The sequence below is a fragment of the Temnothorax nylanderi genome, unplaced genomic scaffold (assembly GCF_030848795.1).
Source record: "Temnothorax nylanderi isolate EJ_2023f unplaced genomic scaffold, tnyl_v1.0 TNYL_tig0003_pilon, whole genome shotgun sequence".
In the NCBI taxonomy this organism is placed as follows: Eukaryota; Metazoa; Arthropoda; class Insecta; order Hymenoptera; family Formicidae; genus Temnothorax; species Temnothorax nylanderi.
The window spans coordinates 3047382-3075279 of record NW_027249065.1 but is presented as its reverse complement, the minus strand read 5'-3'; the positions used below and the strand labels follow the sequence as shown (position 1 = coordinate 3075279).

Here is a 27898-nt window from a genome sequence, read left to right as displayed (position 1 = left end):
TATAAGTCCAAAATATTTCCATATAAATATATAGTGTTGATAGAATGCGACTATCTTAATAATAAGAATTCTCAAAATCAGATCTGTAACGTGATCTGTCGGAAATTTAATTGAGTCTTGGAAAATTGAGCGGATATTAACGTATGACGCGGCGGGGATATCGATATGATATGGGCGTTCAATTATTATCAGAAACGCAACGAGAAATGTGCCGACCGTTAATTGTCATTTACCGTCGTTGAATTAAGAGTAATTAAGGTCGGGACAGTATTGCGTGCGAAGTGATAGCGTGACGTGCGGTCTGCCAAAACAAATAAAATCTTAATTATCCGTCGCGGCCGTATTTCTTCGATAATAGAACAATTTTTTAGAAATCGCTAAAATTCCATGTTTCTTTATGAGTTCATTAATATATATTTTTTTTATTATCATGGAGAGAGAACATTTTTTAATAGACTAGCGGATTCTTTAAAATTAATTCGTAAGTTATATTTTGCTGTACAATCCGTTAATTGGATCTAAGTCTTGTAATTATATTTTCAGAGTTTCACGAAATGCCGCTACTTTCGACGTTTTCATAAAATCATAATAATTGCAATATTCGTCATGGCACGATATCAGTTTCACAGCACAGAAACAACTCGCATTTTTCCTAAAAGATCGCGGCTAATTACGTGAGAAAGCAAAAAAGAGGACAATTTGTTCGGCAGAGATAACTCATATGTACCGTTAAAATAGCGTAGACCTTCCTTATACGTATCGTCTCGCTACTGTCATGCTCGCTAGCTATTTGTACTTGTCGCATATAATTGGAGGCTCCTTCAACGCACGTTTCACGTGATCCATTACCAGCTTTCAAGGCCAAAGATTTAAGAACATGACCCTTCTCCTCTCTCTCTCTCTCCGACCATTAGAGATAATTGAATTAATCTTACAAATTCTTAAAACAAATAGCTCACCTCTTTTTGGAACTCTGGCCGCAAAAAATGCCCCGTAATATCGCGATAATATCGCGTAATAAATTTCAATTATACATGTTTCGTTTAGAAAACGCGGAACTCTATTACGAGCGCGTGTTCATTCTTTAATTATAATCTCGCTTGCGCTTTAATTACGAGATTTTCTGTTAGCATTAGCAGTGTCTATACTTGTTAACACTTTGCAGAACTACTAGAAAGCGTATAAAAAATATTCAATATGTACGATTAATTGTTGAATTGATCTCCCGCGGCCGAACAAGTTTCCGGCCGTTGAATCGCGTGAAAGCGAATTATATATTTTTCTAATCCTTTGCCGTCCTCGATTTCTGTATTATCTTTCGTCCGGATGGCCGCCGGACATTCGTGCTCCGGATTAAGTGAATCCGATACTATCTGAACATCACATGTGCCCATCATGTAGAAACAATGTATGAAAAGTTGAGTTTCAAACGCGATTTATAATAGCATCAATCTATTGCTTTCACACATTTTTTTTTTAAATGAAATTCGGATTTCGGAATTTAGCTTTTATGAGAAAATCTCTGTTATTATAAATTTTACTGCATTAACAAGAACAGTATTAATCTCACATTAGTGTAAGATCATGACACGTCACTGTCGTATTAACAATTAAAATAATTAAATAATCGCGAAGGTTATAATCTTTAATTTCATTTCCAGAAATTAAATCGTGCAAAAATCGAGCACTTTGTGCTATCCGCGAGTTTCGTGTCGCGTTTTCTCGCCATAAACTCGCAGCAACTTTCCTCGCGGCGGGAACGTTGCGTCGCGCGACGGAAGACCGAGATACATGCCGAATCGCGCGATCGAAGATCAGATGGATGTGCGGAGTCGCATGAAGGGAGATCAGGTACACGTCGGTTGCGCTTAGGCGCAAGCAGCCGCGGACGAAACGATCGACTAACGCGTCGGTCGGGGCCGAAGAAATCTGCTCGCTAGCAAAGGCCGCTATGCAGGAACGATCTATCGTTTAACGTCTTGTCATAAATTCCGCTCGGGTTAGGGCAACAGCGCGTTAAAGTGTGACAAAAGATCGATTTGACATGCGCGCTCGCGCGCACGCGAAGTTTCTCCCCTATGGCAAAGCGCGTTCAGGCTCGTAAATCACGGTCGAGATCGTAATCGATCGATGCCGAGACTTTAGACGGAACGAATTTGACCCGATTTTGCCGAACGTCCTGTTTCGACGACGGCTGACGGAGCCGAGAGAATTTCCGAGGAGAGGAGAAGAGCAGAAAAATCGGGATGGCGTCCGCACGCGAGTCACTCGCGACCGAGAAAAGCGCGGCTTTCGTGAGGTTTTTGGACTTATCATTGGATTCGTTGCGCATGATTGACACGTTCGAAGCACGTCAGAATTGTTTCCCCGCGAGAACTCGCGAGTTGTGAATATAGAGAACTCTCATTCCGTATCAATCTATTGTTTACTTTCATTTTGCTCTTTATCCCGCAATTAATCGAACTCTCCGGCGACGTGCTCGTCGGTTAATTATCGCGTCGATGTAATACTCGTAAGAGAATCTGATCGCGAGACGATGTCATTGTCGAAGGGGACCACTATTCCGGTCACGGGATGGCGTGTTTGACGGATCGCGTTACCGTTGACCTGTAAGGCAGGTAATAACGACAATCCTCGGGTAAATCATCGTAATGAACGTCCTACATATTCGGCCACAAATAGCATCGTACGATAGTGAGCACGATGTTCGCAAGAAGCGAATAAACCGATCGGGAAAATAACGAGTAAGCAATAAATAAGTATAATAACAAAACTACGTAATAAAGCTACGATAAGATGCACGTTATTGATAGAGAGAATTCGAAGACTTGATGAAAGTTCACGATATTACAATGTAATAAGCATACATTTGAAGAAATATATATAAATACATTTACTTTATACATATAACGTTAGAAAATATACGATTCTTTTTGCATTTTATATCGAGATTCCTGCCAACTGACGTAACAGCCGACGTTGACGACACCGATGATATTTTTTATCCGAAAGTTGGACGTCGATCGACAATTTCCCACGTCATCATCGTTTAGTCATACGTGCAGCTGCTTAGCTGGTGGTATTAATAATGTGCGTAAGAATTACGGGCGCTACAAAGGTCGTGCGCGAGCTTAACAAGGTGTAACACGTGCGTAAAGACTCCGCGCCTGTGTCGCCTCTGTCGCAGGTGCAGGTGCACACATGTATGCACGCAGCCCGCGCCCCGCGCTCGCTTGAGGTTGGTCACGGTTTATGTGGCCGCTTCGCGATATTACGGTTATCCCCTTAGTGCTTGCCGCGTGCATGCATATGTTTCTGAATCACGGCCGTTTCTCCTTAGAGGCCACCCACGCAAATCTGCAATCATCGGACCGCGGCGTTTCGCAATCGCGCTCGTTCGAGCGATGACGACGAATTCGACGCGGCCGCGCCAATGCACATAACGAGAAATGCAACGAGAAAGCATGAATCGAAATTCTGCAGCATGACAATTAGATATACAATTTAAGCTTTTAAATTGAATTTGTGGCTTAAATATTAATGTGATATACATGTATTTTACATCAATATTCTTCAAACTTTTTCTCCTCAGAATTTCTCGGAACTTTGTGACTTGATCGTTATTAGCGTCAGAATAGTCGCTGTTGACTAAAAATAGTTTAAGAGATTCATTCGGAAATCGGTTTCTAACTATATAATTATACAAATCTACATTGTAGACGTTGATTCGACATGAAAAACATTTCTATATTGGAGAGCTCGTTTGTTAATACCGTCACGTACTAGTTTGAAACTTTGTTGGGGACGAGTCTCAAAAACGTCGTTAAAATAACGCTTTTTTAGTTTCTGAGACATTAAGAATTCTTGCCAAGAACTGGCATAAAGTCTGAAAATAGGGTGAAATTTCCGTTAGATAAAATGTTATTACGTCCTCTTGCTAGATACTTTTTTGGCTTCCTCCCAAGGCTGTATATTTTATAGATGAAATTACCAGAAACAGTTCCAATTTTGCACGAAAATCCCGAGCCCTTGAATTCTTTTATAAAGGTCTTAGATATATTCGAAACATGGGTGTAATTCAGAAAGATCTTCAATGTTTTCTTCATATTTAATTATTGTACAAATATACGTCAGAATTTTTTCGCATCGTCGTAGATTATTAATAGAATGTGGATTTTCTCCAGCAATTACGTGTATTAATATCGCGTCTGCGGTAAAGCAACCGAATGAAACACTGTCACGTCAGACTCTGCGGTAACTTTCGAAAGTGTCTAATTAGTTACACTTTCAGACGGCACTTTTAACTGGGCCACCATAGCATGATTGGTAGCCATTAATCAAAACAGTTTATACTTTATATTTGTCCTAACAAGAAAAAAAGTACATAGCAATTAATAAAAAATAAAAATTGCATAGCGTATTTGAGAGATAAGATCCAATATTTGTTAAACAATATTGTAATCTAAAATTTCTATTCAACATATTTCACGAAGTTCTATTTGCTATGTTATCTTCCAATCAGAAACCTTTTTAACCGCTTACTCCTGTATTTTTTCTTCTTCAATTAAACGCTCGAGAAGTTAGCGTTTGAGCTCGCAGAATTTACGCGCAAATTCCGCTTTATTTCCCGTTATTAAAAATTTGTATTTGTGTCGCGCGCAGCGAGTTACGTCGTACCTCTTCCGTCTTCCTTATTGCGATACTCGGAATTTACCGAGGGTTTCGGGCAGTCTGACTACATTCTGCCGTGACCACTCGCACCGCCGTTTACAAACATCACTGGCGGTCTGCAAACACGCTGCGTACATGCAGATCCTGATATAAACTTCCAGACATCTCCGCTTGAGCCGTGTTTGCCGCTGCGATGCAGTTCGGAATGCATCGGAACCGAACTGGATTGTATTGTTGTTCGCATAATCCGCGCGAGCAATCCTCCGAAGCGCGAGGATCTACTCGCTCATCTCCTTATAAGTGGAGAAATCGTTGGATTTGCTATTACATTATTATTTCTCAAAGCTATGTTTTATTGACTATATTGGAAAGTAATTATTTATTTATTATTACCTATCACGTATGTGGTGGTACTTAAAAAAATGTACGTAACTGGCTCAGTTGTATGAAGCACAAGGTTAATTTTATGAACTTAAGGGGAGATCTCTATTGAACGATAGCAGTGCCGTGTATTTAAGGCGTTTCCGGACCGTAGATAGAATACCTTTTATGCGAGAGAGGGTCGCGAACCCGCACCATTACGGTAGGATGCTGATATTTCACGTTGAATTGATCGTTCGATCGTTCAGCACGAGTGAACACCTTCGCACACACACGCCCGTTGAAGTATTCTTCTCCGTTTTGGCGCTACGAGAAATCGCGGGACGATTGCGTATCTGCGATCGGAGAAGAAGCCGGGCCTTCGAGCTGCTCACAAGATATCGACGTCGTAAAATTTTACGGACCATATCGCGATCGCGAAGGTTCGGCAGAATTTGTTCGTTCGTTGCGTCCTGATACACATCTCGACAAGAGATATGTCAAGAAAATTGAAGTAATTACTAATTAGAGAATCGAGATTGAAACTTATAATATCAGGTATCAGAACTGCAAAAAGATAATATATCAATTGTGATGACTTTTAGAGTTTAATTAGCAAGGATATACTTTTAGGATTTATGTTTTATATCTTCCTTTACCTCGTGGATTTAGTCTCGGCGGGCCAATTTTACCATCAGAAATATTTCGGCCGCGAGAGACAATTGAAATTGTTTTCTTTACGTCGCGTCGGCGAAAGCGTGAAAATGGGATGTGATGTTTTTGCGTTAACGTGACGAACGTGCGTCCATGTATTGTGAATATTACAATGGCAAAAACAGCAGAGAGAGATATGGATCGATGATGCCGGGCGAAGTTAAATGATTATCTTTATATCTTCCACGAAGTCATAACAATGCCATCGCGCGCGCTTTTCTTTCCTTTGTTAGGTAGTTGCGGGTTACTGGAACGCGTACGGTACACGGCGGATCGTAAATTTTGAAACTCTTGCTTATAGTGGAGTAACGGCGTCATCGCCGTTACTTCGTTTGACCACGAGAGTCGTGCGCGACGAGCTCAATTTATTCGGAAAATTAATGTACTTTAAACGCACCACACGTATTATTTTATCTTTGGTACGGTTACCTTCTGGTTATCTTTGGAATAGCACGCCATTTACGAATTGCGTGGCTTGAAAGTGGCATGTAGTTTTGCGCATTGCGCTTTTTTTTAAAGCTGTATTCTTCTCGAAAGACGAGTTTATTATTCTTCTCGCAATTCATTAAAATAGAATTTTGTCATGAATCAGAACATTTAGATACAGCATTAATTTTAGATACAGCATATTAATAATATAACATTCTTTAAATTTATTGCGGTAATGTAAATTTGTTTAAAATCTTCTTAATATTTGAAAAGCAAGGAATTTATATTATCACCTTGTCTTCTCATTAACATGACTAGTTTCGCAGTTAACAGTTAGTGAGACAGTGCTTGCATTGCTATACGTGTCAATTCTATGCTATATTCTTGTTCAGCTTTTAACCAGAAGATGGATGGTTGAATATCTTAAATATAATATTAAAGCGGATGATATACCTAAAATACGGCGCGACGATTCTTTTCAAATCACAGAATTTTCGTCGTTTCTTTAAATCGCTCCGTGAAGCATCCTTCTCAGAAGTGCGATGCAACAAGAGATAGAGAGGGATGGTCTTCGGAACACGAAGAGCGAATTGGTGACGTTGATGTCGTAGTATCGACCCTCTCAGTCGGGCGCCGGCGGGCCGTCACCCTGGCAACCCTCGCCCATTCCTTTCCTTTCGCATAGACGAGACGTGGTGGTTATGTGCGCCGGCTAGACTGATGGAGGATCCTTTCTCCGTATACTCTTCATTAGCGTCACGGTCAACGGATGGTTGAGTACACTCGAGAGAGAGAGAGAAAGAGAGCTAGAAAAACAGAGACAGCTTTCACCACATCTTCCACTGGCATCTAAGAAGATTGGCCCCGGCTGTTGTGGACAGCCTTATCTCCCGACGAAACTGTTGTGGTTGACGGTTTAGAAGTTTACGAGTGAGAAAAGGGGCGACACTAGGATTGCTGAAGAACAGAATCGAACAGACAGCCAGTCGTTTGTTTTTTTAAATAAAGAAAAAGTGAAGCTCTAAGTGAGTTGTTTATATGGAGCGCGATGAACGAAGAGATAATCTGAAACAGATAGCGGATCTTGATTATTTAGTCCTAGGAATATGTTCTCGATATCCTGTTATACTTTAAATACTATATTTAAATCTTGCAACGAGGTGTAGGACATGCTGATCGGATTAATCCATTATCTTAATCCACGCGAGGCAGCTTCACGACTTTATTTTAACAATACGACATGCAATACAGCAGTAATATCATCTTATGCCAGGTTCTACTAATTTGCTTCCATTAACTACGCTTTCCAAACGATGAAAAGAGGGATTATCCCATTGGACGGAATTATTCCAGTACGTTAGATGATTGAATAACAAGATTAAGAGCGTGCGAGACGTCGACTATTAATCGGGTGGCCAGTTCGAAATAACTGTTTTTAATCCGCCGATCGATTTCCTGTTAGAACAGCGCGATGTATTGTTACTCCGCCAATCTCATTGACTCTCTCGACAATGAATAATCAGGATCGCGCGTAACGAACAGGTAGATTACGCCGGTAATAGCGACGTGTGTATAGTCGCCTGCGATCGTACCCCTTAATTAAGTCGGTATTGGATCGATCTCGCCTCTCCTCTCTCCTTGCACGCGGATCATCGAACGTATCATTCTATCTCCTATTTATCATCGCCGCGCGCGGGATAACAGGAAGCATCGGCCGAGGCTCCACAGCCTCCGGGAAGCCACTCGCCTATGCTCCTGTGCACATCGGCTTTGATATATTATACGCGATATCATATTGATGGCTGATGCATCCCAAGAGGAGAGAGGAGCCTGAATGCGAAGCAATAAACCCGCTAAACCACGGGCGGCTGTAAAAGGTGGTGAATTTTTAACGAGATCCCGCTATTCTTCATCGCTGCCTTTGAACTTCATCTTTAATCTGCGAAATATTCGTGCTGTGATTGGCGTTTTAATATACGGTTACCGTTGCGCGATTATATGAATGAAGGGCGATCTCGCACGTAGCTTTATTTTTTCCTCCGTCATTACGGATGCTATGTGTATGCAGATTTTTTTAGTCCAATGTAAGAGAAAGCAAACGTATGGTAAGCATTGACTTTGTTAGTCTTCTTATTCCGCTTCTGTTTTATCGAAAAGCTAATATGAAAAGAGATTGTACCGTGCGATATTCATCGGCATATAACAATCTTGAAAGTTCAAAACAAATGATTCTCCCCTCGTTTTGTAATTTAACAGTAGGGGTATCGAGCGGGCAATTTGGCGGATGATGCTAATGGTATCTTCGGGTGCATCCCGAAGACGGCAGCGCTATTATGTAGTTAAGGTGGGAGCTGGGATACAGGTGCAGCCAGGAAGTCGATAAAGCGCCGCGATTCTTATACACGGTTGTCGTCAAGCGTCTCGCCATTTCTCTCGACTGAAAATTCTACATCGGATTTAGAGATTAAATTTTTTTGTTGTAATTTTATCTGATATCTTCTTCCGCGTACAGCATTCTCGTCGATAAACGCACGTAGTAAGAAAAACTAAAATACATACGATGTATATAGTCATCTCTGGAAACGATTATACTGAAATTTTCTTGTCTGACCTATAAAGCCGATGCTTGTTTTTCTTCGTCTACACGAAGACGCACGTACGCCTGAGCACACACTCGTGCTCGGAAATTACATTACCCGAGAAAGTTATTGGTTCTTTCGTGGTGGATGCTAGAACGTTAAGACACACGCAGGAACGGGGGGCATAAAACCGATAAGGATCGGAGCGTGCAATCGGGGAATCTTATTTGCGAGAACGTTACGCACACGCGGCGGGGTTAATTATCGCAATTGAAATTTTTACGGGCAAACCCCCCCCCGGGAAACGATGAATTACGACGTCGTTTATGGTCTCGCGATGAAAAGATGATCGATCGATCATAATCGCCTTGAGAATCCGGTAATTTCGCGCGCTTGCGATTTGACGCGCGATTAACGAAGACCAAAGGAAGTGATGGGAATTTTCTCACTTGCCAAGACGCGACGGTCGATTTTCTTGCCTTTGGCAGAAGGGTATATTTAGGGAAATCCTATCTCTTTAATAACGCCTCGAGCGAAACGACGAGCTGGTCTCAACGTAAATGAAGAAAATTAACGCAAAAATAAAGTAACCCACATTAAATAGTATAATTTTATGCAGTCGAGTTTGAAAAATAAAAAAAATTTTCAACGCCGAGGAATTTATATGTATAACCGAGTTTTCAAAGTTTTATGGGTTAATTCCGTTTTGAATAAAAGTCAACTATCACCCAAGAACCATAAATAATGTTTTACGGTTATACACGTCATTATACAGCTCACAACTGTCACATTTAATTGCAATATAGTCGACGGAAGGGGGAGATCACTGCGTTCGCTACCACGCCTATTCCGTCTGCGGGCATAAAGTATTTACGAGCGGTTGCTTCCTGCTTGAACGGAAACCTGGATACACCTATGCATTATCTAGGCTGGCAAGAAGACCGGCACGTCACTTTTAGAAAAGGGGAGGATGCAGCATCTCCCACGTAACTCGAGGGATACGGTGTGCTTTAGTCCCACGAGAGAGAGAGAGAGAGAGAGAGAGAGAGAGAGAGAGAGAGAGAGAGAGAGAGAGAGAGAGAGAGAGAGAGAGAGAGAGAGAGAGAGACAGAGAGATGCCGGATGCTGCGGATTCCCACGTGTAGAAGAAGTCGAGCCGAAATACTCGGGACTCGGCTAACTACCTACTGCAACTTACGTTGTCTCATGTTAACTTTAATCAGAGCAGGTCCTTCCTATTCCAGTTGTGGGGCTGATACACAACATCCGACATTACCGAGGGACGTGTCTTCTTCGAGTTTGTAGCATTGCGTGCATATACAGCGAGATACTGCGGTAAAATGTTCTTTTGCGTGCACATGTATATCTTACATTTTTCGTAGAGAATAATCGTGTGTTAATTGATAAAATAAAATTTGCGTCATTTTTCTTGTGCAATTCTTAGATTGATTAACCGGTATTGTTGTTTCGAGGAAATATCTACCATGCAATTCTTTCGATCTCGAAAGCATCTCGCTCTTATCTCAATAGGTCTTCTTTATTTTAATGTCTCGCGATGCTTATCCTCATCAAAACGATCTTATTTCTTCGTACCGTCCAGGAATCGTTGTTAATCACGCTAAAAAGCGTTCCGGCCGTTCGCGCGCTATTATACTTCGTACACGAGCAATTTAATTCGTTCGAGTTAATTTACTCCGCATAATAGAAATCACTTTGCTTCGAAATCTTGGCATGCTGCGAAACGAATTTCAAAGCCCGTTTCGAGGCAGAAACGGAGACAGGCATGAAACTGCCGTATCTCCGGCGACGCGGGAACGTCGCGAGGAGTCACGATGCTGATTAAAAGATCGGTCCTGAAACAGGAGCGACTTCATGCTCGGTGATGCGTATAATCTTCTCCTGTTGGAGTAACGTCGATCTCGACAAGCGTACGAAGGACGAGCCGAGAGAGCGACAAGCGCACCACTTCCTTCTTAAATTATGCTTGTCGTACTAGGCGTTAATAAAAATTAAGTGAACGTCATTTATCGATCGAACTTTTCATTCGAGTCAGACTCACATTTCACCGTGCATATCCCTTTTATCAATCTCGTTTGCGTCATTACATTCTATATTCTGCGTTTCAGGAATTAAATCGAATTTACATAACGAGTAAACACGCATATTAACTATGTGCGTCATAAGGAGTATAATTAATCTTAAGTGACACTAGATGTTGTCATATTATTCTTTATTTTAATTTTTAATTTGAGAACTGATTTTCTTGAAGCAAATTGTAATGTTTTCTTTTTGTCTGAAGAATGTCTGAAAAAGACTTTCCGACACGCAATTTGAGCGCCTAAAGATATAAGAGCGTAAGGATTTCTGTCTGTGAAAAATCGACCGCAAGAACCACAGCGATTTAATCAAGACGATGGAGCTAATGGGAACGGCACTCTTGTCCGGTCCTATAATTCTCTCTCCAAAGTACAGACGACTTGACAGCCCAGAAACGTTGTCTTTGTCCGGAATTGAGCGGGTCCGTCCCCCACAATTGCACGGTTAGCATTTTCGTGCGTCTCGTGCGTCGAGTCTAGAATTAAGGCAAACTCGAGCAATCGGTTTTGAATATTTTTTTTCGATCGGCATTCGTGACCATCTCCATAAAAAATTTCCAAACAATAACACATATATACGCACAAAACATTAACTCTGTTTAAATAAATCGATATTATTTTCACGCTCTAGCTAACTAACGCGTCTCTTCGGATGTTATAATTATTTTATAAATTTAAATCGCAAATTAGGACCACTTTGCTTGTTCAACTATTACATTGCCAAGTAATAATTGTCGCTGGTATTTCGAGGAGACAGCGCATCTTTTGCATTGTTATCAAGTGACGTAGTTGTTATTATCATCAATTCGTGGCGCATTGTTTTCTTCGAATGCATCATCAGCACGCGCTGATCTGATGATTCATCTTTCAACAGTATAAGGTATATGAGATCGAGAAAGCACGCACGATGTGCGAACGCGATACTCCCGGCTTCCTCGAGAATCGAGATCAAAGACACTGGAACGTCTGACAAATTCGAGTTTCAAGGACATTCGAGCCTCCAAGAAGGAGACATTTCACTATTACATGGCAGTCTCGGTGAACTTTAACATTAGTTTATCCAAGTCGGAGCAGTTGAATTTCTTTTTCTCAAGATATAAACGCGGGCTGTTTATTCCGTACGGAGAACAGGCGGAATGTCTCGAGTATGTCTCAAAAAGCGTTGAAAGAAATCGCGGAAGCGGGTAGACCGGTCCTTCGGAACCCTCCCCGGCGCGGCGGCCTCCAATTTACTTTCGCGTTTTCCCTCGGACGGTGTTGCTTCGCGAACGATGCTTCTCTTCCTCGCTTTTTCTCCCCTGCCCTGCTCGACTTTCGCCGACCACGCTCGCTCATTTAATTTGCGACCGCGGCAAGAAACGGCGGGGCAAGAATCTTCGAAGACGCGGAACCAATGCGGGCTCTCGACATAGGCAAGAAGATCCACGAGGAAGGGGATATTTATTACCGTTGGCTGAGAAATTATCGGCCGTCGTTCCGTTCCGTCCTGCGCCACCAGTGGAAACGACGATCCTCGGTACGAAATTATTGGCGTCCCTTTGCGCGTCTTCCGAGAAACGATCGGGCGACCTAATTTCCTCCGCCGTGCCCACCGCGCGCGATTCTCGCGGCGAATAAAGGATTGAAGATCTCTATGCCAATTATGGCGTTCCGTTAGGTTTCCAAGGCAAAGAGGCGAGGTTTGCAAAGCTAGAAATTGCATGGGGCTACGTTTCGAGTTGTAAACTATTTATAACGAACAATAATAACCTCGGAAATTGATTTCGAAACTTTGAAACTATTCGAAACCGCACATTTCTTACTAAATTGAAGATTATCAGGCTGTGAAATGATAGAACATCAGCTTCGCGAATTCGTGATTCTATAAATCTTTATTTCGGTGTATTCTCAATCATGTACATATCTCTTGAGATTCACAGATTTTTAATTTCATGGATCTTCAAAGTCTTCCTTAATAATCAGCGGAAATAATTTGTCATTTTATTTGCTATAAAAAAAACCAGCAAACGTATCCAACTTGTTCCGCGAAAAAATCGCGGATTTTTTGCAATTTACTGCAATTTTAAAAGCGGATGCAACAATACATTACTCGGTGCGCTTCCAAACACGTAATTTGACGTCGTAATCTCCGCAGCGCGGCGCCTAGGTGTGTTTCGCATCGGAAATAATCATAATCATCCTCGTATTTACTCGCGATACGAGCGCGAATTCATTGCACGTGTCGGCAGCGCTCGGCCATATGATTCTGGGTCTTCATTACAGTCGCGCGCGCATATCTATACGTTCAGAAATGCGGGCTGGGAAAAGGAAATCCCGAACGAGTAATGATCGCAAATGCATGCAACAATTATCCAAATATACTGGCATTGAAACAGAAACGAAGCACAATCACGCGAATTAGTGGCCGTTAATTATCGCGGATGAAGCATTCATTTATCCGATTAATTGGAATACACTATTTCACGCGGATTTGCAATGCCGATTTTTAACCGCCGCTCTGTCCTCCTCGACTATCAAACTTAGATCGAACGTTCGTACGTGACTTTCCGAATCGTCTTTCTGAACTCCGCGGTGTGTAACGCACGCGAACGTCGGCGCAACTGTTTCGCGACGCAGCTGGAGCTTCGTCACGACCGCTCTCGGAAAAGTCGCGTTGTAAAATTCGCGGAAAACTGCTTACGGCGCGATTATAGCAGTATAGGAAACGACGACGGAACGGTCGTTTCGTCGCTGGTCGCCAATAGAACGCGTAAATTACAACATTGAGACGCGCGTTTGCCGTTTCCTCGTTGAACAATCATCCGCGGGAGAAAGCACGACGGAGGTGACGCAATTTGTGACGCGTCAATCCGACTTCCCGTCACGCGAAGAAAGGATTATCTTTCACGGAAAACTGATCCCGACTAACTACGTTTATATCGTGACATTTAGCGCGCTTTTACAGCATGCTCCATTGGAAAAAGTTCATAATATGTCTATATTAATTATAATGTTATTTTAGAACAGCCTCGCATGTCACTGTGCTGACGTGAGTTTAAAGTTGAAAGTATTATGATTGTAAATTACCCCAAGTAATTGAAGAGTAAGCAATTTTCCCCTTTTCTTTTCCATTGGTCTGTTTTATGTGATTAATAATCAATTAAGTTGCCGGAATTAACATCGTTATAATCTAATCAACCTTGACTGTGATGATATTGCTATAATTATTTCATACAAGTCATTTACGATGTTGCGTTGTTGAATGATTAATGGAACATTAATATTTCAGTAATCTAATTCATCGATACAATTGTCTCATTATTATTGCCTCATTAAGTCAATTATCTCATTAATACAATTATCTCGTTAAACGTCAGTAATATTTCATGCGTAACGTTAATAAATCCAATAAAAAATAGGGCGATTAGGTATTTCAATTAAAATCATTATTTAATTGTTTTCAACGAAACTAGGAATGTTTCCGAGCTGCGAGTGCCAGGTGGATTTATAATTAGTATAGGTAAGTGGCACAGATTGTTTTTGGACTATCACGAATTGCTGTCACGTTCCAGTAAACGTCCTTTCTTCCTCCGCATCACGACGTTCCCTGTCGTGAATCATAAGAATGTTTCGAGGTTCCAAAATAACGGTTTGGCGATCAGCCATCACCCCTCAAATTTCCATCGATTTAGACCTACATCTTTTGCGTTGCGTTGCTTCTTTTGCGGCCTGATCTTCCATCTGCATGTTCCGATTCGTACAATGCAGTTCATATTTAACAAATACAGCATATCTCCATATGCTCGAATATGTACAATGATTTCGGTTTAGAATGTTGAAAATATTTTAGAAAAAAAGTTTCGTTCTACATAAGCTATTGTCAGAGTTACCGTAACAAAAAGTCCGTATCGCGAATTATCTATGCACATCTTTTATTCGCGTGGCTTTTGGCTCGAGCCGTCCTTTCACGAGGCAGATGCGAACACGTGTGATAATCGATGCGACACGAGCTTCTCGCTAGTAACGAGTGATAAGTAATCTCCGTCAATCAATGCCTGCCCTTGGTGCTCGGCGGCGCTTGTACCTAGCAAAGTCAACTGGTGAACCTGGCATATCGGTCTCCATACGAGGACATCGATCGTCGTTTGAATGACTTCGTACACGAGGCACGCACGCGGAAGATCAGGCCGCAAGAAGCGGCTCGCTACGTTCGCCGAGTACGTAATGAATAGTGAATCAATAACGAAAACCCGGTCGAAGAAATTTCCTCAAGGTATTATTGATATTTGCCATTGTTAGGAATGTTTTGTATCGAATTACCAATCAAACCGAGCTAACATAGAACGCGGACGGAAATGAATTAAAATACAATTTACAATTCTCTCACATATAAATCCCGGTCTCACGTAAATTCCCTGTTAACTTAATAGTGTAACTCGGATTTACGACGATTGAGAAGAATAGCTTCGCGTCTTGCGACAGCGAGATAAAAGATTACAATGAGAAAAACAGATTTTTCACACTTTGCGGCGCTAATGTTGACGAACTGCAAATTAACATCAGATTCAAGAGACGCAATTATCTAAATGACTTTCCGCAATCTCTCAATAGACTCGAATTTCACGAATTTCAATTACATGTAATATGTGACCGTGATCATGATATCTCAGTGATAAACTTAATAACTATAATTTTCCAGTAATTTTACGACATTATTAAATGAAAGTAGTTATCACGTTAAACGAGTTTGTAACGACTGCTAATTTTATCACTGGCGAAGCATCATGTTGTATTTCCCGTCGCAGTCGATTGACCCTGATCTCTGAATTGCTGCGTAAAACGTCGCGCAAATAAAATCCGATGGCTCCGTTTATCCGCGAACGGACGCCGCCGTCGAGACGGCGCGCGTCCTCGACGTGTAGCGCGTGCGTAGCAACAGAAAAAAAAATGACCCAATAAATCCAAGGGGGAAGTCTGGGCTAACGGAGCAGCCGTTAGATGTAACGACTATTATTTTCCAGCGCTTTTGCAACTCGCTCGTGCCGCCTCGCGTTGTTCCCTGGATATTTTTTTTCCAGCACTTACCTCTATCCTTAGCAAAAATAAAACCCTCTTAAGGGTGGACGATCCCACAATTCGCGTAAAATAAACTACTGAATGCGCTAAGAAATTACGATGTAAAAATATACGTTATAAAGATTAGAAAATATTAGTTTGTGTAACAGCAAACTTGATTAAAATTTTTTCTACGTAATTATATTTCCCGCTAGCAGCTAATTTTTACTTTAAACTAAGGTAAATGTAATGCGTAGACACGTAAGACCTGTGTCTGGACACCTTTATCATTTTAGTTCTTAAAATTAAGTATAACGCGAATTAAAATCAAAGATAAAAATATAATACAAGAAAAATATTTTTATCTTTGATTCTTTGATTTTAATTCGCGTTGTAACTTATTTAAGAACTAAAATGATAAAAATGTCCAGACATAGGTACGTGTCCAGACATCGGTACATTTTATCTTACTAGTTTTCCTCTAGAAGAAGTCGACGTCTTAAAGATCTCAAAAGATCTGTCATTAGCGATTAACACAGACGGATATCTTCGTACAATCGATTAACCGCGAGAAATAACCGCATAAAATTCCGCGAGATGTTCTCGGAAACGATTCGTTGTATGCTCGGTAGTTTCGGTGCATATTCGTGGCGCATTTTCCAGCGATAAAAAGGGCCTTGCCGCAAATTACAGTAACCGCAACAAGAGAGCCCGTTTCTTCCGTACAACCGCGATATTCTTACAATGCGATTCCGCATTCGCCCGGGTCGTACCGCCTACGTTTTCTTTGCGTTTTATGCGAGTTCTTCGCGCACGAATCGTCGGCCGCGTAAGTGGATGATGCGCATATTTAAAGAAAGGAAGGAATTTTTACTTATGCAATGTAACGACAATTTTTTTTTACGGCAAAAATTGCGAAAATTCTAACAAGACAGTTAAACGACGCGATGTGAAACGACGACATATAATAGTTGATTATGCAATGTGACGACAATTTTTTTACGGCAAAAATTGCGAAAAGTCTAACAAAACAGTTGAACGACACGACGTGAAACGACGACGTATAATAGGTAAATTCGATTACAGGGAGAATTAATAACTTAGATGTCACAGAGGAGTTATAAGTAAAAGGAGAATCGCTTTTGAATATAAACTGTGTAGACTATTCTGTTACCGCGGCCAAATTTATAATCCCCTTTTATAGACGGTTTCCAAGCCGTCTAATTGCGCGGATTATGACCCAGAAAATGGCTATGGCCAAAGCTATTTTAATGGTCGACCGGCCTCGTCCGACGCCGAAAGGCGTTCGCTCCTTTTACGTAATCTCGTGCAACCGGAAGGAATCGCGCGAAAATTACGGTACTTCTGGCGTTATTTTTACGCCGAGTGAAATTATACCTCGAAATTAATTTTTAGAAGATACCTATTATTGCGTAGCATTGTTACCAGTAAAATATCTAATTTTGTTGCCTGTCGTAAAACTATATATAATCAACATAATCGATGCGGTTTCTAGGGATGCCCGCAAATGCTTCGAATGCCTCTCGAGAGTAAATATTTGTGGCATTCGGATGGAATCCCCTCGCGCGATGATGCTGCGAGAGCGATCGAGCGCTCGCGCGTGCACGCGGGAAAATCGGGATCGGCGAGCTTTTCTGTGCGCGCGTGGACGTGGGACGGATTCCGCGCGAAGAACTCCGTCTCTCCCGGCGCGGAAAACGCATCTGTCCGCGCGCTGCATCTCTCTGGCGCCCTGTCGGTCGTTTCCGACGTCCGTCGGTGTCGCTCGTGAACGCGGTGAGACGTACCCACTCAGTCGAACGCTGACCGCCGTGTACGTGAGACCGCTCGTGAGAGAACTTCGTGCCAGCCACGCAGCCACGAGTCCCGCCGGCTGTCGGGGATCCAGCTGTTAGACCAGCCGCCAGATCGACGGTCCGCCGCGTGGGAGACGTGTCTCGTGAGGGAGGTTACTCCGCCGTGTTACTTTTTCCTCGTGACGACGAGAGCGGATCGCGACGCCCGGCGTCTTCCCGCGAGAGCTGTATCAACCCCCCCCCCACTCGAAGGAACACGAGGACCACCACCGGGACGACCGCGTCGTCGAGAAACGTGGGCGGAATTAATTAATATTCCGCGCGCTGCGTAAAGAAGGCCGCGCCGGCGACGGTGATATCGATAAGTTCGCCTGCTGCGAAATAGAACGCACAGCTGACAGTGGTGTGGGACGTGGCAAGGTCGGAGTCGCTGAATGCGTTACCTGTGTCTGTCACGAGCTGTCAAATCGTGGAGCTGATTCACGTGTCTCGCCGAAGGAACTGACGCCTCGATCCCTCTCCGACATCGACGCGCAGCCGAAGGGATCGGCCTTACGAAACTCGCTCCGAGCGCGCGGAGGGGCGGGCACGCTCGCCGTCACTTAAACGAATTTAACGAGCGAACCCGTTCGGACAATTCGTGCCACTTTACGCGGGCGAAAGATCGGCCGCGTGTTCCCTCTTCCCCTCTTTCTTTCTCTCTCCGTCGTCGACGCGCGACGTTGAGAGTTGACTGACCGACGTGACTGACTCACGGGGATCACGAGTCATTCTCGGGCTGTGGTGATTGTCACGTCGTGTGATCGCGGGTACATTTCTCGCGGTCTTATCGCGTCCCAACCGAGAAAAACATCGATCGTACCGATACCGCGTTATTAACACATCGTCGATCGCATCTTGCGACAGCCCCCCCGGATCGAATTACGGGAAGAAGCCCGTCTTCGAAACTGTGAAACTTCGTTGATCGTTGACATCGTCCTTAATGTGAATTAATCGAGATTAATCGGAGCCGGAGAAGAAAGAATTGAAAAAGAGACTAAGCTTCCCAGGACGTGCGTTGCGACAATCGTATCAGAGACTCGAGCCCCCCATTCATATTCTTCCAATTAAACTTCAAAGAGAAGGTCTCTCACGATGACAGAAGACGGTGATTCCTAGAAGCTGCTACGTTCAACATTCATGCGACTGATTCATATCGCGAGTCGCATTCATTCAACTCTCTCGAGGATCTCTTCCGATTTCCGCTTCCTCGACCGGGTCGAGCGACTCAAGTTGACTTTGCGTTTCCGACATCAGGATTAAGTACCCGAAGACGGGGGCTGTCAGGAAAGGCGGTCACGTGCCACCTGTTACGAGCCGATCCGCAGTGCGGAAAGGTCGCGGGTCGCCGTCGCGGATCAGCGTGTCGGGCGTCAAGCGGTCGCAGGAGGATGCGATTTCGCGGTGCGACGACGCGATCCTGGCTGATCCTGACGATAGAATGTTGACGGCCCGATCGGGGCCTCTCGGGCTCGGCGTGCCGCGTACCCTGGGGCCCGCGGAGGGCAGCGATCACCTCTTCCTGCTGCCGGAACGCGCCCTCGTCATGGACAGCACCCATCTGCGACAGGACCTGGCCGGTCTGGATTTTAACCTGCACCTGAACCTACTGCACACCGCGCCCCGCGGCAACGTCTGGCTATGTGAGTTGTCGAGCGGCATTGACTTGTGCGACGAGGAACGAAGGAGTTGTAATTCTTGAAATGCCTCCGACCTCGATTCTCCCGGTTTTATTTGCCGAGCTCGTTCTTTCTGATTCGCCCGGTTTCTTGAGGAAGAAAATAGTTCCGTCTACCGTGTTACGTGATATTGCTTCTATAGATTCTGATGGTGAAAAGAAGGTGATGAATTGAATGAAAAAGAGAAAAATCCAGATAATTGGAAGATAAGCTCGAGGAACGGTTGTTTCTATTTTTTTTTAATAATAAAAAATGGGAATTTAACTCTTAAATATTTGAAGAATAAACTTAAAATCTTTTGATGAACAAATAAAGGGAGGATAAATAGAAGATAAGATCACGTTTTTTAGTTTATCTTAAATTAATTTAATTTCTCGAAAAGAGAGAGAGATAATGTTATTTTGCACTATATGAACTGAGTAATCTCTATTATGCTTAGGTCTCTATATTCGCCTATTACTCCAATTATAACTGATTTTTCTGGGTAAACCGCAGATAATACGAGCGAATTTGGACATTTATCCGTCAAATTCGCCAGAATGAATACTCGGATAAAGACTTTCTAAATAGCTTATCTATGCGAATAGGGAAAGCGTTTCATCAACTTATCTGAATAGGGAAAGTGCCTCAAATGATAGCATCATGCATTTTACGACCCTCTGTGAAACAATGCGTTATAATATTTTTTTAAGGAACTCTAACATGTAGATACGCCCAATTTTCCAGTTATTTTGAAGTAAACGGAAAACTACTCGAGTTCGAATGTTGACAATACTAATCTTATCTGCGCCGTAAATTCTTCCTCTGACAAGTAATTTGAAAAATTCGAGGATTCTCGACAACATAAAGAAATCCGATTATTGTATTAAGATACTGTCTAAAATGTGAATCTTCTACAAATCATACCTTCGTGTCATACATACAAAATTTTTATCGTGCGAGAAAATTGTAAACTTCGCTTTGTGACGTCGCGCGAGGATGTTCTCGCATCGTATTTCTCGGTACTTTATTATCTTTTGGAGGTGTGTACCCACTGCGACACTAGACGTCGAAACGAGACGCATTGTAAACCGGGTCGCGCTTCTCTTTCGCGTTCTCTCGCGTGCCGTACTAGTAATGGGCCCCGATGGCTCGCGGCGATATACCTCTTCCGCAAAAAGCCGCGAATTGCTCTCGTGAGAGATCGTCGGGTGCGATTTTCATTGGGAATTCGCGAGGGAGGAGGGGAGAATTGCGAGCAGAGAAAACTGGGGAAGAATTATTGGCAATCGGTTGTTATTCGTAAACTGTTGCGCGGGAAACTCTTGCGAGGAGAAACACGGAAGAAGATAAATTACAATAGCGTGCAAAAAGATGTTTGTAGCTGGATGAAAGAAGGTAGGCTTCGTAGCTCGCGAGTCTAGAAAGAGGCAGGAGATACAGGAGAGAGAGTTAACAGGTGCGCCGCGAAATTATCGCCAATTAAGTGCTTTTTTTGCCACCGGTAAAAGCGTAAAAGCCGCGCTCGCGAATGAATGCCGCGCAATTATGATGCTTCGTCATCGTGTCTTTTTTTTTTTCTTCACGATCATCCCGGCACGAGGAGCGATCGTTAATTTGGCGGATTAAATTTAATTAACGCGAATTGGTGCGTTCGTTTTCGTTGCGCCACGCGCGCCAGGTCGCGCACGATTCTCCGTACAGATGTGTATTTATTAAACACGACTGCATCCATTACTTCTTACGGTGCCTGACAATTATTACAGCGTATTTATTTCCTCGTAACCGGCGATAATTGGAGCGGGATAAAAGGAATAATTAACCGTGCGAATACACGCTGACTATAAGTTATTACGTCTGGCCGAGGATATGCTCCTCGGTTATTTTGACGTATTAACGGTAAAGTTATACGTTCTGATTGCAAAATGTGAGATTTGACACTGTTAATATATCGATGACTATATATTATATCACGTGTATTTTCACGTTGTCTTAATCCACTCGGAAAGCTTCACATTTCCCGACCAGTAGAAGTTATTTGCTGAGTGACAAAGGAGTTGTCCCTTATTTGCTAAATAACGAGGGAGTTATACCCTAATTTGTCGAGTGACAGTCGTAAATGGTGATAGATGGAAAATCATAAAATGCTTAGAGATAACAACGGCCTCTCGGTAACGGATACTTTCCCTAAAAGTAATTTTCCTCAGTTTTTGCAATCGTAATAAAAACATAAATCTGTGCGGTAAATATCGAAGCGTCATTCTCGTATAGCTTCCTGTAAAAGTATAGTAAAAGTCCGCTTTTGTTGAAACATATTAAACTCCGCGCAAATAAATTTCTTGCTATTTTTATCCTCAGATGAAAGTGTTACATAAATATAATAAGACATAAAAATGCATTTCTTATATATATACTTTCTGCGCGATTAGGAAAACGCTTTGATGTAATAATTTTGCATGCGAAAGATAAGAAATATCAACAAGACTTTCCTCTGCACGAAACGATTGCTTTTATCTCAATTGTAACTAGTTATCGTGTCACAGTGAATGAAAATATACTGCCAATGAAGATTTCATTAAGAAATCGTGGCTGTATTTGTCCCATATCACATTAACGGTTTACCCCTTACTCGATCCTTAATGCCGAGCGCGAAATGACGCGTGACGCGTGTAATGCTCAGAAGTTCGTGCAAGATATCGGCCTGACGATCGCGTGGAAGTCGCCGTATCCTCGATTGAACATTAATAGGAGGTATATTAAACCGGCGGAAGGGGGGGGGGGGAGAGGGGCATCCTCTCTTGTGCGCGATTACGGAAAATCCGGGCAAGAAGATCGTTACGATTTATATTTATCAGCGGTCGACGTACCATATTATTATAGTTTTTGCAACGGCGGTCAATTCGCGGCGTTAGTGCCCATATTCGCGAAGCTCGTAATAGAGAGGACGTTACACGATGTCGAGACGTGTGTTCGGCGGCATATTTCCCCACTCGCTCTTTCCTTTTTTTCTTCTTTTTAATTACGACAGCTGTCCCCACGCGCGCTCGACAGCGCCGCGAAGATTTATGAAATCATCCGGTATGTGTTTTCATTTGGCGCACCGCGGGCGCCATCGGATTACTCCAATGGCCGACCGTGTCCGATTTGATATACAGAAGTACCGCACTACGTTTCCCGGTTTCCTTACTTCGTTAAAATATACGAATCATGCGGGAGAGATGCGGCGTTGACGAATAGCAGCTATAGGATGAAACCAGAGGGATCTCGGAGAGCGCTGCCGAGTGTCCGGAAATTAACAAAGATCTGAAAGTATTCGTGTACTTCCGTGCAGCCAGATATCTAAAAAGAATCCTGTTATTCAATTCGGAAGTTCAAAAACACGATGAAAGATCGAATAACGCAACAGTTTCAGAATCTTTAAAAATACACAGAAATACATAATCTTCCCGAATCCCCTCCCCCAAGAATTTAATTTAATAGATTTCGTAATATAATAAGAGTACCGTTTAGAATACCGTTCTGGTACGGTCCCCGCGTGTCTAGAAGGCGGACAGTGGTTGCTCGAGCGAATTTATGCAGGTGTCACAAAATTATTTCGCGTGTCTAAGGGGAGTACGTAATATTGCCTTACGCCGCGGCCGGCGAGCGTTACGCTTTCGAATATCAATTTGCTAAACGAAGACAGCACGAACCCTTCATGTGGAACCGCAGGCTCGATTCCGAGCGAATTAAAACGGGCGTAAAACGGGCTTACGAAACTGCGAGTTGCCATAATTTGCATTACGGTTTTTCACTGGAGCTGTTTTGAAATTTCTCAGCCGTAGCTATTTTAGACAAGCAATGTAATGTAGTTAGAAAACTGATAGAATTAATTCGTTCCACCTATAACGGCAATTAATTAAGTGTCTTAGAAATATGGCTAATGATAATATAAACGTCTTAAAACTATTACAAAGCTAATATTTACCGTGCAAAATGTATGATCGCCAATTCTGCGAAGTCGACAGTAATTTAATAATTATTTCTTGCACAGTATGTAGCGTCGCGTGTGACGGGAGTAACGATGAAACGATGATAGCTATTTACCTTAATATCATGGCTCGATCAAGGCTAATCGAAGAGATTGCTTCTTGCGCTGTGCGCACTGTCACATTACGATGATTTACAACTGCAGCGTGTCACAGCACATCTGTCTATACGCTACTCGCTTATACGAAACGCCGTCGATATCGATATGGAAAGTTAAGGTCATGATAGAAGCGCAAGGTATCGTTCCACTGAATGAGACACATTTATATGCAAATCCCACGCGTACAATTGCTGCACGACGCATTACTGAAAAGCAAATCCGCCTCTTCCGAAAGAGACTAATCCCTTTCGTGCGCGAGATAAAGGATCGTTGAATAATTCAAAGCGCGAGACATTTACGGGAGACTATGGGTTTCATCAAAATTAGGTTACTCATTTTTTTTTGCTCACGTTAATTAACATGCGTGAATCAATATTTTTCGTTTCGTCCTTAATCATGCTAATGTAATGCTCTATTTTCAAAGTAGGTGTTCATGATATGAACATCCGAGTAATTTAATAAAACCTTGTCCCGCCATTATTACTACACACGAGCGCGCGCGTGAGGCATCGTTTGCATCATCACGATTACTTACTTCACGCAACAGTCATAATCTTACATATTTCGCGACAGACTCGTGTTTAGTGGCAATTTTGTTTAATGAATTTCCTGTGTCAGAATTTTTAATATTCGTTCGTTTTCAAGAGGATCGAAACTTATCAAACATACATGGTGTGACCCACTGTATCTAATTGCAGAACTTTTTATTATTCTAGGTCGATTATTGTATTGCCACTTTTTTAGCTCTATAATTTTTAGATCAGATTTAGAATCTAGTATTTTATTCACATTTACTAGCTATAGTCTTAAATGACTTATTTCAAAAACCACAATTTAAATCAGATGTTAAAATATCCGATAGCAATGTTGTCTGCTGTTATTATTTCGGTGAATAACGTTAATAAAAAATTGACTTCGGCACGGACCTTGGAAATACGCGTCGCTATTCAGCATCAAAGCGCGAGACTCAAGTCGGGGCAGTTTCTTTGTGCCTGGCCGTTTATTCCAGTCGATTGAACGTTCGGGCCGGACCGGCTTGCAGCTTGATCGACGGTAATCCGATCGCTCCTAGTCTAATTATCCGGGAAAGGCGACTCGTTGCGATGGTATCGTCATCTTTCGCAGGTTCAAGATTAATGTCGCGCCGATAAGCGGCGCAGAACGAAATCGCATACCCGGCTCGCTACCTTTTTTCTCCCTTTCGACGCTGTAGGTACGCACACGAAGGCGTGTATGCTAAAGAGACGATATTCTTTCGCAGTCTAGGCTAGTTCCGCGATCAAGACTAATGGGTTGCGGCTTGGACGCTGTTTGCGATAAGCGGCGCGAGTGTGTCACGGTTATTAAAAGCTTTCGCGGTGAGACGTGGCCAGCTAGAGCACTTAGAGCATGCTGGAGCCAAGTCGACGTACCGTCGTGTAATTTCCCGTTTTTCTCGCCCACCTCGACGTTAGCTTTTTCCTTCCTCCTTGTATATTGCACTCCGCTGATGGTTCTTGTCGTAAATCAGATTTTTGGAACGAAAGTTCTGACTCATCGATTTGACCGCTCCTGCGAAATGCAATCGTTATAAGTTCGGGATTGTTATAGCGGACGTGCTAAGAACGTTGTAAGCTTGGAGATAAAAACAGTGGGCGCAGTCGAGAAGGAAATTTAAAAAGTTCGATCTACACAGCATATATTAATCTTCTAAAGAAAGTAAGGAGCAACAGAAAGTAGAGCCGCAACTGGGCGTTAACACATTGCAAACTTGTATTTATAATAAAATCAAAACTAGTTACATATGTATGCTCTATGCTCCTTACTTTCTTTAGTTGATTTATTAATCGTCTAAGACTTTAATATTTAAATTTCTTATATGTTCCGTTATGCTCTCTCCGTCGCATACGGAGGAGCGTTTGTAACGGCGACAGCTGCTAAGCATTGAGCTCGACTACGCGTATCCCGTGCGATATTTACGAAATTAACGCGCCGTTATTGTGCTGATGACGTCTACCGAGTCACGCTTTGGACAATTACGCGGAGTGTTCCCACGTTACATCGGGTTCATAGCGATCGCTGTGGGCGTAGGACGAGAATGTAATTCGAACTGAATTTCGTAGCTAATGAGGTGAATCAACGTAACGCACAGGGCCTTAATCACGCCCCACGTATAGCGAGGTCTTTGCAATTATGCCCGGGGAAATGCGCGGATTGACCGTGCCTCGGTTCTCAAAGCCCGGAAACACGTGTCTCGCACGATGAGACGTAATCGACGCATGTGTAACAAGGTGAACTCAACGCTGAACTCGTTTTTGTTACACAATCGTATTACGCGTTACCACCCGAGGCTTTTGTCAGAGCCACTCTGCGAATACGCTGTTTGCGCGAGCTATCGATCAGCTATCCTGCAACGAAAATTCAATTATCCGAAACGAACGAGCGATTAATTTTATTGTACCGTAAACGTAATTTCGCCGATAACGTTCCTCTTTATCGGATCATTTAGACATTATTTAGAGCTTGCAGAAGAAGCAGGCGAGACTCGACGAAACCATGAAATACTCTCTGTCGCCGTGAAGAGATAAGCGTTTTTAAAGTAAAAATCCGATATCGCGAATTTTTTTCATGATTCATTTGCGCTATCGGTAACTGATTGAAACATCACGACACTCAAGTTCACGTGGAATCGCGCCTACCTCGCCACTGTGTAAATACGCTTGTATTTTGACAGTGACGTTTTATGGGGATCATCAAATCGCGAAGAGTTCGTTGCAACCGGTATGAATAGCTGCCTTAGACGTCCAAGTCTCTCGCAGTCAAGTCCGCCTTTCAGCCAAAGGTATACGCGATGACTCGGTGATAGAATTATGGAGAGATATTTAACGGGCCGATAGCTATTGCCAATGGCAGCGGTGACATTAGGTTTCTCTTCTCGGTGGTCGTAAAGAGAGGATTCTCTCGAGGGAGTGTATCGAGAGGCGCCGATACAAAGGCGCTGTTCATTCTTTGAAAGCCGACCTATCGATTGACGCAACATCGAGGAGGATACGCGTACGAATGCGCGGAATGTGTAATAATGAAAATGTGTTCGCGTTGCTCCGAAAAAAAATCCAAGCTATAATTAACTTTTGAAATAGTCGATGACTAGATCTTTTTTTTTTTTCTTAATACTCTAATGACGAGTCAAGCCGCGTTCGGTGAAGCTGTCTCACGGATGAATGGTCCACGTACATACAATGTTAAATCGTACCCACTGTGTAATCATCGGGTGAACTTTAAAATCGATATATCGCTTAAAATAGTACAGACGTGGCATACTTCGTTCATCCGCGTGCGGCTTCATTTACGAGTTTCACGCGGATTGTCAGGTTTAATCGCTATCGACAAGCAGAATTAAATTCCTGCGAGTCTCTATATATCATCTTAAACCCCTTCACGTATTGTTCGGAACAAACATGATTTGTTATCGACGTTTATATTTATGCCTATCTTTTTATCACAAGATAGCATATAATTATATGATTACTTGTTTTCTGAAGAAGAAATATGGCGTTTGGCTTAATCGATCATGTTTACGATCTCTCGGTGAAAGTGAAGTTTTCCGCTGACAGAAAAACATGGTAATATTTTTATCATAGAATTTCGTGGGAGAAGCCGAGGAAGCATAACGCCATTAAAATACCTTTCACACGGCGATTTATCGTTCAGTAACACGGACAAGAGCATGGAGAACGAGGAATGTTCATATCTCAGGAGAGTTGTTTCGTAAGAACTTTGTCTTTTCGCTTTCAAGTTTCCGGCGGTTCTCGCATGATTTGCAAAAGCGCACTTCGCTTCCTCGTGTCAGTCGTCTTTCTTTCGGCGTCGCGTAATCTCGAAATTGCCGGTAAACACGCCAGCGCAAACTCGCGGAATTTACGCAAATGCGTACGACTGGCAAGGCCGACCATTGGCCGAGGGAGTCCCACGATCAATACTATAGACTCTGTCCTCGTTTCGTTAAACTTTTAAACGAAGCTGGCAACATCGTTGTCTTCTGTCGTTAACTGCGTTAACTCTTCTTTAAAGCTTGTTAGTTTGTAAATTATTCATGTTTTTAATCTTGTTTTAATTATCTTTATAAATGTGATAATGGCAAATTTTTACACGTAAACACAATCTCAGCAATTTTTCTTAATCATTTTTATACTTTAAAATCGACGGCTTGCAGTGTTTGCACGCGAGGGCGCGTCCAGTTTGTGAGACTTTTGAAATTCGCAGCTGTTTGCCAAGCAAACGGCACACTTTTATGTGACAGCTGTGGTGTAAGATGGCTCTAGTAAGTCCGGGTCTCGCTCTTCGACCGTAAAATTCCATTACCGGGAAGATGGTATTGTTCATTCAACGACTA

General features: G+C 42.7%; 1 protein-coding gene across 24 annotated transcripts in view; it reads left to right on the top strand.

Annotated features, from left to right (window-relative positions):
• LOC139771988 (uncharacterized) overlaps positions 1 to 27898 on the top strand; it is a 151527-nt gene that overhangs the window by 40181 nt on the left and 83448 nt on the right. For 2 of the 24 annotated variants that reach the window (XM_071705423.1, XM_071705336.1), the window contains exon 1: positions 17716 to 19382. The exons of 20 other annotated variants lie outside the window; for them this stretch is intronic. In XM_071705423.1, the coding sequence (XP_071561524.1) occupies positions 19181 to 19382 (202 nt within the window). In that variant the 5' untranslated portion in view covers positions 17716 to 19180. Of the gene's footprint in view, positions 1 to 17715; positions 19383 to 27898 lie in introns of those variants that run through there. 2 more of the 24 variants (XM_071705382.1, XM_071705600.1) reach the window with 1 other exon arrangement.